At 36.0% G+C, this 18,712-nt stretch overlaps 1 protein-coding gene across 17 annotated transcripts in view; it reads right to left on the reverse strand.

The window, feature by feature from the left end:
• The window catches only part of PDLIM5 (PDZ and LIM domain 5), a 233,879-nt gene that overhangs the window by 94,884 nt on the left and 120,283 nt on the right, over positions 1-18,712 (reverse strand). For 8 of the 17 annotated variants that reach the window (XM_005207726.5, XM_015471535.3, XM_024993085.2 and 5 more), the window contains exons 4-5: positions 5,415-5,457; positions 3,397-3,815 (exon numbers count right to left, since the gene is read on the reverse strand). In XM_005207726.5, coding sequence (XP_005207783.1) covers positions 3,397-3,815; positions 5,415-5,457 — 462 coding nt within the window. The remainder of the gene's footprint in view (positions 1-3,396; positions 3,816-5,414; positions 5,458-18,712) is intronic. The other 9 variants (XM_005207728.5, XM_010805995.4, XM_005207727.5 and 6 more) reach the window with 2 other exon arrangements.

Here is an 18,712-nt window from a genome sequence, read left to right on the forward strand (position 1 = left end):
ATTACTACCATATCATATTTTGTATCTTTCAAGGCCAGGTTCATCAAAATACCACATACGAACTGTTAGAAGAGACTGCAGTCCAATGAAATTAAAATTAATAAAGAATACATGAAAGACTTACCTCTTGAACGCAGTGGCACATTATAATGCAAGAGCATATGGAAAGGAAGAAGGTAAATTACTTAAACTACGTGATTCAAAATGGATTCCCTTCCAGTTTGGAATATAAAACTCCATTTTGCTCTAAGTAGAGTAAGTGAAAAGTGAAGCAGCTCAGTCATGTCTGTGTACATGAAATGTCCAGACCCCATGGACTGTAGCGTAACCAGGCTCCTCCCTCCATGGGATTCTCCAGGCAAGAGTACTGGTGGGGGTTGCTATTTCCTTCTCCAGGGGATCTTCTCAACCCAGGGATTGAACCGGGTCTCCCACATTGCAGGCAGACGCTTTAACCTCTGAGCCACCAGGGAAGCTGCGGCTTCCCCTCAAAGTAGAGTAAGGAGAGTAGTAAAGAAAATAGTAAGCCAAGACTACAAATTCATATATGAAGAAGGTGGACTAAAAATTTCTAAAAAGTGCCTCGTTCCATTATTATTTGTAAGAAGGAACAAGAATGCTAGCATAGTATTATTAATATTCTAAAAATATCAATAGTTGTTAGATTTCATACTATTAGGATAACTATTTCTCAGTAATGATGCATAATTCATAAGTACTCGTTGTGTCTTATGTTTATTATAAAACTACATAAATTTGAGTGGGACACCTATAAAAACTAATAGTCCTCCTGCTTTGAATAAAAACATAATCTATCCATTTAACTTTACATCCTTATAAACTCCTAAGTTTTTGGTTACTGGCAATTAGGTTTTAAAATAAAGAGTAATAAAAAGTAACAACTCTCAACTGTGAAAGACATTTGTTGCAATCATTTGTAACACTATAAAAATATGGAAAATTCAATAATCACACATTTAGTAAAAAGGCTGACAGTGATTTCAGGAAAAGAGTTTGACACCTGATGCAGGAAATATATTCATTAATACCACAAAACACCTGCTTTTCAAAATGACATCACTGACTAGTAAATAGTAAAATGTGAGATTTATTTTTTGATTTCTCTGATCTAAACGTAGTAAGAGAAACAGCAGAAAGAGCACTGCAAATTTGTCTATAGAATTTCACAAAAACCACACTTTTGTTTTCATAGTAATCAAGTTTTCATTGTGCTAACACATCGGGTCAACACCTAAAATTAAGCTACTTTTAAATGCAATCAATTTACAAATGCAAAGCAGTAACTTGCTTGTTAATGATGCAAAACATATAACAGTCCCTTTTGTCCTGAATCTTGGACAGTGCAGGACACCAGACGTGTGCTCAATAACTACATGTCAACTGACTAAGAAACCACTGTAAAGTCCCTGTAACTGTATCACTGCCTACAAAGTTGAAAATAATAAGTCATTTCAGGAATCACCAAAGCTACACCCATAAAACACAAAGTTTCAGCTTAGTGTTTTCAATATAATAGTTTTCTGTAACCTCAGTTTTGCTTTTATCTCTACAATTTTCTTTTTTTTTTAGCTTTTTTTTTTTAATTTTTATTTTATTTTTAAACTTTACAATATTGTATTAGTTTTGCCAAATATAGAAGCCTTCCTTATAAAATTTTATGAAATGTTAGGAAGGAGAAAAGATTTTAACTTAAACACTTCCTTCAAAAGAAGTATTTTTTTCCTACTGAACCTGGAATTTAATAAACAAAATAAACTTCTGCTTTTAGTCTTCCATGAGACTGCATTTGATAGGCAGCATCTGTCTTTTCAGGGGGCTTCCCAGATGGGTCAGCAGTAAAGAATCCGCCTGCAATGCAGGAGACACAGGCTCAATCCCTACATTGGGAAGATCCCCTGGAGAAGGAAATGGCAACCCTCTCCAGTTTCTTGCCTGGGAAATCCCATGGACAGAGGAGCCTGGCGGGCTACAGTCCACAGGTTTGCAAAGAGTTAGACACAATTCAGCACACACACATATGTCTTTTCAAGATATCTACTTTGATTACTCTAAAATCTATCATCTTAAAATAGACAAATCAGAAAAATGACAACCAAATGCACCTCAACACTACATACTATTTATCTTCCTCATAAGAGAGAAATAACTTTCTTTGAAAGGCACTAGTTTTCCTCAGTATATACATCAAAACTTTCAAAAGTCACCCACAACCACAAAACCACACATAGGGCCCAGGAGCTGTCCTTCCAGACTTGCTCCTGGAACCCTGCCACCTTCTTTTTCAAAGCCCCCAAGTTACCATGGGAGCAGTCCTATGAAAGCACAGCCCCTACATTACATGAATTAACATTCAGAAGGGATTATCTCAGAAAGGACCTAACTACACAATTATTTTAATTATATTTTCCTGGGACCTGACATTGGTTAAAAACAATCATGCATGCAGATTATTTCCTTTTAAAAGACACTTTTGTCACAATAAATCTGATCAAAATGACTTTACAGAAGTGACTTTGGTTTACATGATAGTCACTGGATTCCAAAAATAAAATACCCATCTATAAATGATGGCTACTGAAAACAGACTTCAATTTTTTAAAACATCTGTGCCACAAAAAAAGAGGAAAATTATAAGGAATGGATTCTCAGAAAATTATTATAACATTATATATTTAGTGTCCACTGCTTTAAATCTACTCATTTTAGAAAAATGTTTACAATGAAAATATTCTCTAATTTGCTTCTGATGTGTTTAAGCATCCGTTAATGTTACTGTCCTCTCATTACTGTCTGCTTTTAAAGACTAAATTTCAGTGTAAGTTTATCTGAAAAGAATGTGGCTTAGCCAGCTGACCTAAGCTAATGCATCATACATAGACATGAGTCAAAACTAAATTTATTTTCTGTCTTCAAAATACTTCCTAGAAAAACAGCTTCTTACAAGCTTCTCATTTCCTCTCTCTTTAGCATGAGATACATAAGCTGACACAACTGCAACCATTCTATTTCAACTTTTGGTGATTCACAAAAGAATGGAAAAATTGAGACAGAAAGATTCAAGATTTGCCTTGCATTATAAGGGCCAGCTGCTCCACGCTGTTCCAGACTTGGAGAAAAAGGGTTACAGAGTCCGTTACATGATTCATAACAGGTCAAGATGCATAATTAGGTTTGGATTAACCTATAATTGCCTTGCACAGAGTGCTGTATTGTATATAACATAAAGCTACATCACATGTTAATGAAGCAAATAAAACTTCATTTCCCTTCTCTCAGAGAACAACTGATTTTGGGGGTGGGTGGAAATTAAGTGTTGCCTGGAAATTGCCTGAAAGAAGAGTTTGATAAGAGCAGAAAGCACCCTCGGCCACCTACCCATTTTGCTGTTTACTGTCACCCTGGGATCCTCTTCTCTGTCCCTCCGCTAGCTCCTGGGCAGTCTCGGCACACACGCTGGTGACTGTGGGCTGCCGTGGGACATTAACTGCAGGTTTACCAGCGCTCAGCGCAGATGACCGCTGGTCAGCACTAACATTGGTATTAGCATGCGGTCCAGATGCAGCGAATGGGGGAGAAGTGACAGCGGCCACGGGTGGAGGGGAAGCATGTGATGAAGTGGTCGCGTGGGCTGGGGTGAAGGCAGACGATGGTGATGGGATGGATGTGACTTTTGGTGAAGACACAGAACCAAAGGGCCGCGGGGCCTTATTGTAGGCCATGTTGGTGGTGGAAGTGACTTTGGACACAGCAGGAGATGGAATGGGCACAGGTTTAACTACTTCTTTAGGTTCTCCCTATGTAAAATAAAAATAAACATACACAAAACACGGCAAAGACATGCAAAATAGATCCACTGAAAAGAACACACAGCTAGTTTGTAAAAAGACAAACACAATTATGTTAGCAGGTCAAACTTTACACGTTTCCAGATAAAAATAATGAGCTGATAAAATATTAGCATGCATGCTAACTGGTCTCAACATGCATAACACAGATGCACATACTGAGTAAATATATGTTTTTTAAAAAATGAAAGGAGTTAAAAATATTTAGGAAATAGATTAGGAAAGTTATCAAAAAGCCTAAAGGCCAACATAAGTGTCAATTTAGACATACTCCAAAAGAAAATTTTTTCAATACTCCACAGTAAACAAAACATCACTAATCAAAACATTTATTTTAAAATATCCAGAGTCTCAACTACAATTCCATCTTTTAAACACGTTTAATTACTCTCCAGAGCACAATTATTTGATTCATGCAGAAGCAGCTGGACATTTCTAATTCTTCAATCAAAAAAAAAAAGAAGGAATGTTCATTTCCATCTAATTCAGAAATGTGAACATTCTAATTACTTTGATCTCCTTAAAAATAAAACACAAAACAAATGAAACAAAATCAATCCTTTCCCTTTTCTACAGTCCACCTATTTCTCTCTCTGGAATGTTTTGAGATATCGCTAAAGATGGAATAAAATTCTTCCCTTTTCCAAAATAAATATTCAAAAGTAACATGAGGAAAAAAAAAAGATCTTAAATGTTTCTTCACAGACATCAAAGAAAAAAAAAACTAAGATCAATTCCACCTAAAATTAACAGAATTTGTGTTTGCAAACCCCTATCGCAAAGTAAGTGTGAATTTAAAAATAAACCCAGCTTAATCTTCTATGATATTCAAGAATAAGTCCTTATCATCTCAAAAGAAAAACAATCGAATTCTTTAAAAAGTACATAATGGTAGCTCTATTATGTTTAATTTAAAGGAAGAAAAAGTAATCTAATCTTACAGAAATAATAAAGCTGAGGGGGATAAAGTAACTTAATGCCTCAGGGAATCAATATGAGCAAATTCACTGAAAAGGCACGAGTAAAATTAAGGAGAAAACCCCCCAAAGCACAAAACCAGATGTAAATGAACAATGGTTTGGGACAATTTGAAGATATATATATATATAAAAATAGGGTACTTGCCAAAAACCTAATCCAAGAATACTCTGAAAATATAATTTAATATTACCAGTAAACTGTCATTAAAGATTAACTGTGACATTCATTTTTGTAACTACTTATTTAATCTGTTTAGATTATTTGAATAAAGAGGCAAATTAAAAGTGAAGGTAAGACATCTGGAAATGAGTTACCGATAATATATGACACTGGAAATACTATTTAAATAATAAGGAATAATTACATTGTTTAAATAGTAAGGAATAATTACATGATAATTCTGTTATGTGTTGATTTTCACTATCCCTCATCATCTTTAAAGAACTGTGAGGAAAAACTATATGAGATCTATAAATTGTCAGTATGGCTGCAAACAGGAATGGAAGTTAGAGTGGTTCAGGAGGGACAATCAAATATTATCCCAGTAATGCTGGATTAGAAACACACCTTTTGAACAGGAACTGGCTCAAGCTTGGGTGTAGCAGATGCTCTGAGGAAAAAACAGAAAAAGGAAGAAAACATGAATTTTTGCAAACTTATTAATGAAATTTTTATTATTATGTACCTTAACATACTAAATCATCAGAATTTATAGTTTCATAATTCATGCTTTCAATTATTCACAATCTACTAATTAGTTCATGAAACTCAAATGCTGTAAGATCTAATAACTCATACACTAAGTATTCAACAGTTCTCTACACATTTAAATGAAGAAAGACAAACATCAATCCTGTTTGCTAATTAACCCATGATTAACCTTTAAATTAAGGTTATATCCCTCACCAAAAAGGGTAAAGTAAAATAAACAAGACTTTCAGTAGTTCCTGAAACAAGTAACTGATCTCTTTGTCCAACAGTATCTGCCTTCTCTCTTACTATCCATGAATATGCCCAAAGAACATGTGGATCTTTGTGTGAAGATACTAAATAAATTCTGTTTGAACTGGCTCACTGAGTATTAATTTTGTATTTATATTTTAAGTGCAGATTAATGGATCTGTTCTGCTAAAACCAAACTGTAAGTTCTTCCACTAGGCTAAAATTTCAGTGAAGGCAATAATCATGGCCTACTTGAGTCTCTGTATCACCACGGCCTGGCATGTATTAATAACAGGTTATCAGTACTGAGCATAGAAAGAAGACAAAAAGGAAAAGAGGACAAAAATCCATGCATAAAACTATTCTCATATACAAATTCATTATTTTCAATCTATACTTTTTTGTATTATTACTGTCAGTTTGGTTAGCATGGACTAATAGTAACGATAATTGATTTGGAGCAATTATCTCTTATAATCATGACAAATAACCAAAGCAGCAGCAATCATTACCCCCATTCTTCACAGGAGGAACTTCAGAGTTAAAGTAAATTACTTCTAGAATGGAGCTAAAGCCAACCATCCTTATGTATTACAATACACTGGCTGCAGTCAAGGACAGTAAATGATTGGAGAGCTCCTAATGACTTAAAGCTATTTTCCCAGCATTAAGGGACACGACTGAGTGACTGAACTGAACTGAACTGAAGGTATACATTAAGTTTAATAATGTCAGAAGCAGTCTAACTCCTCTTATATCACACAAGCCTGAGGATACGACAGCAAGTGCAGAATTCAAGAAATGTAACCACAGTAGGTAAATAATAAGTGATAAATTTTAAGCTGCAAATCATGAGATCATTTTACTTACAGAGAAGCTAACATAGGATATTTGGTCTCTACAGTCATAACCTAGTAATGAACTCTGATCAACATTTTTAGGAGCAACTGAATTTTCCAATAACAACTAATTTGGTTAGCCAGGGCAAGCACAGCCTGAATAATTGACTAACATAATGAGAGACAACAATGGATGCTAACATTCAGTTACTGCTATGGAGAATTACACTCTGCAATTGCACAACTTTCCATGTGTGCTATCAATCAATTTCTCTTTTAGCTCATAGGCTTATTATAACAAGCAAAGGAAACAAGTTCAAGAACAGAACACTGGAATCTTTCTTTCACTGAAATTTCACAGTAAGATGCAATCACAAACGATCTACTTATTAAAACCACCCAAGACACGATTGAAATTTTGCCGTAACAGAGAGGACAGAATCCTTTTTCATCTGGACACTTAAAGGTATATGGAGCTCTTCTACTAACACAAAAACAATATAAACAAAAGATGATGTTTAACCTGAACAGAATAAAATGGTTTCCAAGAAGAATAAAATGTATATATCCCATGTCTATGAAAACAAACCCCTTAGTTTTTTCTGGGTGTTAGTTCTTACTTGAATAGCATTAGAAACAACAACAAAAACCCCAGAATGGTTAGTTTTCACTAACTTTGTAGAGTCCAACCTCTTAATCTGTTCAGAACTTAAAGAACGAGTCTTACCATATTTTATGGATTGAAAGTTCTACAAAACTATTTCTTAAAATATAGGATTCACAAAAAAATTTAAACTGAATATTTACTATCTAGCCTGCTCACCTTCTGATAAAGGCCCACAAGTACAATGACATGAAATAAGAAAAGCAGTCAAAGAAAAGTGGAAAACCTGTCCTCAAAATTCCAGGATCAAGTCCATTACACATGAAAATTACAAGCATTATGTTGTAGGTGGAAAAAAAAAGACTGGCTTATAATTAAATATCAAACGAAACAGCTGACATTATATGCAATAAAAATTAGTTATGCTGGTTTAAATACTTAAATAATTACCAAATGAATCATAGAATCATTGAAACTTAGACGGTTCCTTGAAGTGAAATGTAAGTCGCTCAGTCATGTCCAACTCTTTGCAACCCCATGGACTATACAGTCCATGGAATTCTCCAGGCTAGAATACTGGAGTGGGTAGCCTTTCCCTTCTCCAGGGGATCTTCCCGACCCAGGGATCAAACCCAGGTCTGCTGGATTGCAGGTGGATTCTTTACCAGCTGATCCACAAGGGAAGCCCAAGAATACTGGAGTGGGCAGATTATCCCTTCTCCAGAGGATCTTCCTGACCCAAGAATCGAACAGGGGTCTCCTGCATTGCAGGCAGATTCTTTATCAACTGATCTATCAAGGAAGCCTTAGAGTTACTCTATCACATGCCAATCAGATATATGTTTGACCTCTGTTTGAATATTTACAAGAGCTCACAGTTTAAGCCATGTAATTTTTGAATATTTCTGTTAAAATGGCCTTCATTTTAGTATATTATTTTTTTAATAAACAGAACAAGTCAACTTGCCCACATTAAAAATATTAGGAAAAGCATTTTTAATGCACAGAATACATATATAAAATCTGTAACATATATGAGTTACATTTTTAAAGATCAATAGAGTACATAAATCTTACATTTAAGCATGATTACACACTCTTACAACACTAAAACTATTGTGGTTTGGGAAATTTTGAAAGCATGACAAAAGAAATCTGAAAAATTAACGAATAGCAGTAACACCAGTTTTAAAAAAATCAAACTTCACTATAACAAAATAGCCAAAAAAAAGTTACAATGTCTTTTATTTTCAATAGTGTCAAGATTTTTAAACATATTAATACATAATGATTCTGAGGATACGCTGTATTTTGTTGGAAGGATGACATATTATTACAGCTCTTATGGAAAATAATTTGGCATTTATTTATAAAAAGACTTGAAGAAATCTCAGGCCTCTTGACTTATTAAATCAATTTCTTTGAGTCTATCACAAGGAACTAATCTAAAATAAGAAAATGACTTTATGGATAAATATATTCATTCCCTATATTGTATAGGAGGCAGTGATCAAGACCTTCCCCAAGAAAATGAAATGCAAAATGAAAAAATGGCCATCTGAGGAGGCCTTACAAATAGCTGAGAAAAGAAGAGAAGCAAAAGGCAAATGAGAAACAGAACACCCACTTGAATGCAGAGTTCCAAAGAATAGCAAGGAGAGATAAGAAAGCCTTCCTCAGTGATCAATGCAAAGAAATAGAGGAAAAAAACAGAATGGGAAAGACTAGAGATCTCTTCAAGAAAATCAGACATACCAAGGAAACATTTCACCAAGGAAACATTTCATGCAAACATGGGCACAATAAAGGACAGAAATGGTATAGACCTAATAGAAGCAGAAGATATTGAGAAGAGGTTGTAAGAATACACAGAAGAACTGTACAAAAAAGAACTTCATGACCCGGATAACCACAATGGTGTGATCACTCACCTAGAATGAGACACCCTGGCAAACAAAGTCAAGAAGGCCTTAGAAAGTATCTGTGGGAGAGGGAGAGGGTGGGAAGATTTGGGAGAATGGCATTGAAACATGTATAATATCATGTATGAAACGAGTTGCCAGTCCAGGTTCGATGCACGATACTAGATGCTTGGGGCTGGTGCACTGGGATGACCCAGAGGGATGGTATGGGGAGGGAGGAGGGAGGAGGGTTCAGGATGGGGAACACATGTATACCTGTGATGGATTCATTTCGGTATTTGGCAAAACTAATACAATATTGTAAAGTTTAAAAATAAAATCAAAATTAAAAAAAAAAAGTATCACTACGAACAAAGTTAGTGGAGGTGATGGAATTCCAGTTAAGCTATTTCAAATCCTAAAAGATGATGCTGTGAAAGTGCTGCACTCAATATGCCAGCAAGTTTGGAAAACTCAGTAGTGGACACAAGACGGAAAAGGTCAGTTTTCATTCCAATCCCAAAGAAAGGCAATGCCAAAGAATACTCAAACTACTGTACAATTGAACTCATCTTAGACGCTAGCAAAGAAAAGTGCAAAATTCTCCAAGCTAGGCTTCAACAGAACCTGAACCAAAAATTTCCAGATGTTAAGCTGGATTTAGAAAAGGCAGAGGAACCAAACATCAAATTGCCAACATCCGTTGGATGACTGAGAAAGCAAGAGTTCCAGAAAAACATCTACTTCTGCTTTATTGACTATGCCAAAGCCTTTGACTGTGTGGATCACAATAAACTGTGGAAAATTCTGAAAGAGATGGGAATACCAGACCACCTGACCTGCCTCCTGAGAAATATGTATGCAGGTCAGGAAGCAACAGTTAGAACTGGACATGGAACAACAGACTGGTTCCAAATTGGGAAAGGAATATGTCAAGGCTGTATATTGTCACCCTGCTTATTTAACTTATATGCAGAGTGAAAGTGAAAGTTGCTCAGTCGTATCTGACTCTTTGCAACCCCATAGACTGTACAGTCTATGGAATTCTCCAGGCCAGAATACTGGAGTGGGTAGCCTCTTCCTTCTCCAGAGGATCTTCCCAACCTAGGAATCAAACCCCGGTCTCCTGCATTGCAGGCGGATTCTTTACCAGCTGAGCCACAAGGGAAGCCCAAGAATACTGGAGTGGGTAGCCTATCCCTTCTGCAGTGGATCTTCCCGACCTAGGAATAGAACTGGGGTCTCCTGCATTGCAGGCAGATTTTTTACCAACTGAGCTATGAGGGTACATCATGGAAACGTCGGACTGGATGAACACAAGGTGGAATCAAGATTGCCAGGCGAAATATCAATAACCTCAGATATGCAGACAACACCTCCCTTATGACATAAAGCAAAGAAAAACTAAAGAGCCTCTTGATGAAAGTGAAAGAGGAGAGTGGAAAAGTTGGCTTAAAACTCAACATCCAGAAAACTAAGATAATGACATCCAGTCCCATCACTTCACGGCAAATGGATGGGAAAACAATGGAAACAGTGAGAGACTTTATTTTGGGGGCTCGAGAATCACTGCAGATGGTGACTGCAGCCAGGAAATGAAAAGACGCTTGCTCCTTGGAAGAAAAGTTATGACCAACCTAGACAGCATATTAAAAAGCAGAGACATTACTTTGCTGACAAAGGTCCATCTAGTCAAAGCTATGGTTTTTCCAGTAGTCATGTATGGATGTGAGAGTTGCACTTTAATAAAGAAAGCTGAGTGCCGAAGAATTGATGCTTTTGAACTGTGGTGTTGGAGAAGACTCTTGAGAGTCCCTTGGACTGCAAGGAGATCCACCCAGTCCATCCTAAAGGAGATCAGTCCTGAATATTCATTGGAAGGACTGATGCTGAAGCTGAAACTCCAATACTTTGGCCACCTGGTGCAAAGAACTGACTCATTGGAAAAGACCCTGATGCTGGGAAAGATTTAGGGCAGGAGGAGAAGGTGACGACAGAGGATGAGATGGATGGATGGCATCACCGATTCGATGGACATGAGTTTGAGCAAGCTCTGGGATTTGGTGATGTACAGGGAAGCCTGGCGTGCTGCACTTCATGGGGTCGCAAAGAGTCAGACATGACCGAGCAACTGTACTGAACTGAACAGTGTAACTTACAACAGTGAAAACTAGGAAACAACTAATTAAATATACAATGAGGAAGTGGCTGTTGTATAACCAAATGATGAAACACTATACAACAATTAGAATAATTTTTAGAAAGAATTCTGAATTACATGCTAACATGCTTACTTTATGATATTAAGTGAAAAAAGAAAAATATAAAATAGCATATATGGAGCATGATTAACACATGGAAAAAACTGGAAACACACCAACATTTTAGTAGAAGTTCTCTATGAATGATATGCTTTCTCCTTTCTTGTATTTTCCACATTTTATGCACTGTACATGTTCTACTTCTTATGATAAGTAAGGCTATTTCTCAAAGTAGGCTTCACAGAAAACTACTTTTCAAAACACCCTCCCCCCAAAAAAGGTTCTGTTATCAGAGAAATGTAGAAAATTTAAAGTTACATAAGCATTGTAACCATGGGACTATTCAAAGCCTTTAAATGCCTAAAGAAGAAAACACTGTGGATCATGGTTCATACCCATGAGCTTGAAATACTCATTTCTGGAACTCATGTTTAGTATATTCATTTACTTAGGAAACCTTTCTCAAGGTTGGAATTATGAAAGGGAAAAACCCTCTGAGCAATGTTATTTTAAATAAAGAGAGTAAATCTCTGTCAGTCTGAAAAGTTTTCTTAAGTCTGCTTCAGGTGGCTAAAATTAAGAGAAAGAAACATTACAATCCACAAACCCCTCAAAACCTTTTGTTATACAGCGTATCTTTCTTGACAAGCTGGTGCTTTCTTGAACGTTGTTAAGTAAGATACCCAAATACTCCGAGCATAATTTAATCAATGTTTAAGGAGAAAATCTCATTTCCTCCACCAAACTGAAATACACATTTCTCATATTCCCTGAGGAGAAAATCCTAAAAAATGAATAAGGAGATTACTTCCCCAAATTAAAATTTTTATAGTTGCCTTTCTTTCAAGAACAGTATTATTCTGAGAATCTGCTCCTTTACTTTAGAAATGTTATAGATTACATATAAGCAAACAATTTTGCAAAGACAAAGTTTTAAAAACTGATGTATAATTGCTAATAATTATTCCTACATTTTTATGTTCAAATCCTGGGAAATAAGCAATGTGTAATATATAGATCTCCCATTCAACCACAGTGATCGTCACAAGTCACTTTTGTGCAGTGTGTGTGTCTGAAACCAGCAGAGATCCTGGCAATGGCTCGGTGCCACAGACAGAACAATCCACTTATTGTTCTCTCTTCCCTTGGTGCAACACTTCTGTAGGGCAGTAAGCCATGACGGGGAGAGAGGCTAGTGCCTTGGCCCTGTACTATGCTCAGCTTGTGGAATCCAAAGAACAAAGCCCACAGTGTGGTTAGAACAATCTATGTTGAAAGCTGATTGATTTTTATAAGCACAGTATCCAAAATAAAAATCCCTGAAGCATTACAACCAGTTTCAGAACTTCTGGCTGAATGGTTGAAAGGAGTTCCAAGTTACAACATTGTATTTGAAATCACAATTTTGATGCCCTGGTTAAAATAATGTATAGGAAAAATAATACCCCAAATAATCGATAGATCTAATAAAGATTAAATCAAAGGGATCATGAAAAACTTCACTGAACACTCAATGAATTTTCTCATACTGCTGTATAAAGTAAAACTTTTTTAGCTAATAAAAATCACCAATGAATGTTCACATTAGTGTTTAAAAATAAGGAATTATGCAACAGAACTGGACTGATAAAGATTACTCACATTATTTATTATGTCTTGGTGATGCCTTCAACCATATCTAATACACTTAATTCATAAACAATCATACAGAAAAGAGAAGGAATTTCAGTTCATCTTCCGTGAGATGAGCTCTATCTAAGTTTCCCACAGCATGGCCATCTTTGGGCTCACTGACCTCAGGACCCATAAACACTAGGGCACATCATTAATCACTTTAATTGCAAAGTTGTCAATTTGCAATAACAAAGCAACTCCAGAGGGGAAAAAAGTGAGCACTCAAGTGTGTAGAGGGATGTCTCTTTAAACCATTTCCCCATATTTAATTGTACTTCTAGTTAGTCGGCTTTCCTAAAACTCAAACCTTAAACATTTAAATCACTTATGGCAATGCATCAGTGGTTTTTTTCCAAATGATTTGAGAACATATAAGGATTATTTTTTCTACAAACAAGAGTACAAAATAGCTATGTATCAGTGTGCTGTATATACAGTAGTAGTTATATATCAGGGCTTCCCAGGCAGCTCGGTGGTAAAGAGTCCACCTGCCTATAGAGGAGACACAGGTTCAATCCCTGGGTTGCAAAGATCCCCAGGAGGAGGAAATGGCAACCCCCTCTGGTATTCTTGTCTGGAAAATTTTATGGACAGAAGAGCCTGGCCAGCTACAGTCCATGGGGTTGCAAAGAATCAGATACAACTGAGCATGCACACATGCAGCATATTATTAACACAATACCTTTCAGCTTATAAAAGATTATACTCATCACATACACATGTATTCATTTTCATACACATAGTCTCAGTTTCTTTCTCTCTCTTTGCATTTTCTCTATTACCATCTGAACCACCAGGAAGCCCCTCTCTATTACTACGAGTACTAAATATAGACAGACAGAAATAATAACCCAAAGTCCAACAGACTTAGTAGAGAAAGAAGGAAAAGAGAGAAGCAATGGAATTGCTAGAAGCCCTCTGAGTACCTGGGGCCTCCTCTGCTGAGGCTTGGCTCAAGGGGCACTGAGAAATTCACAACAGGCAATTAACCACTTGATATTAATAATTACCTCTCTGTGTAAGGAAATGGCTTTTGTTGTAAAAATTCTTTTCAGGTCGTTACAAGAGTTGATGGGGCTTGAGAAGAAATCTTCAGCAACCAAGTTCTAAATCAAGCCACAAAGGAGACAGGGAGGGACTGAGGGAGTAAGGCAGGGAAGGAAAGGACTTCTACTGACCTTCCCCGACCAAATCGGTTACAGCGTTTTCAAGAAGGAATATAAGGGGCTTGTGAGAGAAAGGAGCATTAGGCTGAACTTAAAATGACAACATAATTCCCTATTATACAAACAACGAGAGGATCACGGTCAACATTACATTTATTGGGGTCTTATTAGGAGCTCCACACTAAATGAAAGGCCTTATACACAATGTATTGCTTAAGTTTCAGAAATAAAGTCTACAAATGTTAAAGAACTTGGATCACTAAAAAGTTTAATGCCAATATCTACATTATCCTTCCTCTGATATATCCATCTCACATAGCAGGAATCAGCAAATTGACAAATATTTCTTCATCTCTTGATGTGCTGCTTTATTTTCTATGGTTGAAGTTCACCAATTTAATGCTATTAAGATCTTTAGAATTGCAAACTGAATACTGATCAGTTTAAATAACTAGTTTGGATGAGAGTTTTATATATTACTTGATATCCTTCACTTGAAATCACCCTTTCATCTGCCCAGCCTTCAATAATTTTGAGCTGGAAGAGGCATATAATAAGCCAATAAATAAGAGTTTCACATAGTGATAAATGCAAAATTTCCCATTATTCTACTTGATTCTATATGGAAAAAATTTATTTTTTAACACTATATTTATTTCCACAAAAGCATTTTTATCAGGGAAGAAAGTTTTATCTGTTTATTGTGCCTCATGTCCACACTCCAAATAATCTCAGCATCATTTAAGGGGAAAAATGCACTTTTCTAACTAGTGTTTATAAAATAATTTCTATAAACAATAAAGTTGAAGAGATTATATAACATCACAGGTATGTTCAAGTTTCAATAAAAGGCTCAGTGTTCAGGATAATTATCAGTGTTCAGGATAATTCATTCTTATTAAAAATAAAATTTTTATCAAGTAAAAATACTATTTCAATAAAGGGTTTATATAATACAAGGAGGCTATTTTGTATGCCCCATTGTTAAAAAACAGCAAACTTTTCTGGAAAGGGTGAGACAGTCAATATTTTATTTATTTATTTATTTTCTAATTTTATTTTATTTTTAAACTTTACATAATTGTATTAGTTTTGCCAAATGTCAAAATGAATCCACCACAGGTATACATGTCAATATTTTAAACTTTGTGGGCCACAGGATATAGATTCAACTGCTCTGTTCTGCCGTTATAGCAAGAAAGATGATTCAGACAAAATGTAAGTGAGTATGACTGTGTTCCAACAAAACTTCATTTATAAAAACAGTAGGGGGATGGACTGTAGGCCATAGTTCGCTAACCCCTAGTTTAGATTATTTCATGGTTTTGACTATAACAAACATTCTAGGAAATAATCCTACATGACTGTGGCTCTTTTGGAGTCTAAACCTCATAATCATTTTGTATAAAGGGAAACCTCGAATTACAATTTGTTCAGACACTGACTGGCATAAGATATGAGAGTTGAGCTTCTCATTATTCTTTCTGCAAGACACCACCTTTCACTCTCTCTTAATTCCTCTACTTCAAACCTTCATACTACTTGCCACTGAATGATCCATCTAAACTACCAAACCACCTGTTCAAATAAAATTCATACCACAGGGGACTGATATTGAAGCTTGGAGAAGGGACAGGTTTAATATTCTTGGATTAAGGGTGACATTTTAAGTATTATTTTTAACTTTGCACCTCGGTTCCTTTGCTAATACAAGATAAAGTCTACTAAAGACCTCTCTCACCTTCTGCTTCTATGTATTACAAATGCAACTGTGCAAGTGATGTAATGGTGTTCATTTTTTCATTCTTAAAAAAAAAAAAAAAAAAAGGTGCCCCATGCTTTCTGTGAGAGAAGCTGAAGAGTATAATTTCCTTCTTTTCCAATTTTTCACCAAAATTCCATATTTTATTTCATATCAGACATGATTATAATACTTTTAGGACTGATATAAACAAGCAATCTGTAGCAGAGTTTCATTCACTCAAAACCTATTAGGTCTCTATCTTCCTTATGGCACAATGGTAATTACTTTTATTCAATATACCTTCTCTTCCAGCTCCAATCAAGTAGAGAAAACAAATTTTTATCAAAATAGTAAGTACTTCATTATTAATAAGAAACTAATAGGATTTGCAAAGCAAATAACCCACCTGTGAAACATTAGGAATTCCATTTATACATTTATTCCATTTAATCTTGGCTTTTTCATGACATTATTAATACCCTTAACAAATGTGCTTAAAATTCAGTAAGCCCATTTAGAGAAGGAATTCTAAAAATCTCTTAAAATTCAGTAAGAGAGAAGGAATCAATAACAAATCATATGCACACATGGATTTTCACAGACATCTAGCAATACATAAGGGTCAGATGCTGAAGAAGAGGATAAAAGCAGCATCAGTTCAGTTCAGTTCAAGAGCTCAGTTGTGTCCGACTCTTTGCAACCCCATGGACTGCAGCATGCCAGGCTTCCCTGTCCATCACCAACTCTCAGAGCTTGCTCAAACTCATGTCCATCAAATCAGTGATGCTATCCAACCATCTCATCCTCTGTCGTCCCCTTCTCCTCCCACCTTCAATCTTTCCTAGCATCAGGGTCTTTTCCAATGAGTCAATTCTTCACATCAGGTGGCCAAAGTATTGGAGTTCAGCGGCATAAGCAGGCACAGTTCATACCCTGATGTTTCTCTACCTATTTTTTTTCTTCCTTTTAGGAAAAGCTTAGGGCCTTAAAGAGACAGAGAGATCCTCTTATCTTTCATACTCAGCCTTTTCTCTCATCAAGCTCTTCATTGATAGAGGAATACTTTGAAAAACAACTGAAACACTAAATAAAGGTTGCAAGTCTGTGCCACCAACAAAATTAAAAGCTATAGTTTCTTTGTTAGCATAAGGACAGTATCCTTCCCCTATAAAACTGTTCTGAGGGTGGAATGAGGTCATGCATGTAGCACACCTAGCAGTGACTGGCACGAAGTTAGCAGTGACAGGCATTCATTTCCTACCCCTCATGCAGAAAATACGAGCCTGGATTTCTGGAAATATTCCCTTTGGATTATATACTGTTAGAGCCAAGCCAAATTATCTACCAGGGTATGTTTCAAGAGAAAACAACAACAAACTAGAAATTAATAAGAAAATATCATTTAAGTGAATACATACCAAATGCCAATAATTTCATTTTGCCCATTACATAAATTATCTCATTTATTTTTTCTAAGAAAATAATATTGTTCTCATTTTAATTACAGGAAGAAGCAACTGAACTAGGTTCAATAATTTGACCATAACTTAGAATTTTAAAATGGTAGAGCCAAGATTTGAACCCAAGATGCTTCCAGATGCTTTAAATGCAACTCCAACAGTCTGCCTTCTAGGAATAATACCAAAGTGAAAGCCACAAAAGTAACTTTGGTGAAGAACTACAGAGAGAAATGCTTTCAAACAATGAATAACTATTAATTTTCTACTAACTAAAAACTATTCTATTTTCAATCATGTTATTTACAGAATGCCATCTTTGTTTTAATTCATATAAAAACAGAAGTTACTCATAGTAAACCACACATATATGTATGGACATTAGTTAACGTACAGATACACAGAGACAGATGATATATATATATACAGATATCTATCTACCTATCTGATTCTCGACCTTTAGAAAGTACGCATTTTACAGCTTGAACAATACACACATTAAAAAAAAGTTTAAGTTCTTCAGAAGATTCCCAGTTAAGGATTTATAAACATGCAAAAACAAAGAAACAAGCACCTTCAGTCCACTCTTCCGTATTTTTCCAGAGAAAGAGGGCTATTTTTCGCATAGGAATTCTCTAAACTTCATTTCCCAGCAGGATGGAGCTGGAGGTTCCTTAATAAACATCACTAACCTGGGTGCTAAACTAAACTGGGTTTCTGATTAAAATAGCAGCTGGCTTCTGGGGCAGGGGTCATGCAGATCCCAAGATACATATCTTCTTGTGGGTCTGTGTCAAGAACCTTACATTTCTATCTCTTCTTCCTGGTGAACTTGAGAACATAAAGCACTGGCATCATAGTCCCCATCACACCTACTGACGATGATGTGCTACCAGTATCCCTGAATGAGTAAGACTGCCAGTCTGACGAGTGCCCTGTGCTGCACGTGCAAGATTACAGAAATAACTATGAGGCCTCCTTTTCAATTTGGTTTAGCTACATATATTCATGGCAAATAGATGGGGAAACAATGGAAACAGTGACAGACTTTATTTTGGGGGGCTCCAAAATCACTGCAGATGGTGACCGCAGCCCCATGAAATTAAAAGACGCTTGCTCCTTGGAAGAAAAGCTGTGACAAACCTAGACAGCATATTAAAAAGCAGAGATATTACTTTGCCAACAAACGTCTATTTAGTCAAAGCTATGGTTTTTCCAGTAGTCATGTATGGATGTGAGAGTTGGACTATAAGGCGGCTGAGTACCTAATAATTAAT

This window comes from Bos taurus, chromosome 6, assembly GCF_002263795.3.
Source record: "Bos taurus isolate L1 Dominette 01449 registration number 42190680 breed Hereford chromosome 6, ARS-UCD2.0, whole genome shotgun sequence".
NCBI classification, from domain to species: domain Eukaryota; kingdom Metazoa; phylum Chordata; class Mammalia; order Artiodactyla; family Bovidae; genus Bos; species Bos taurus.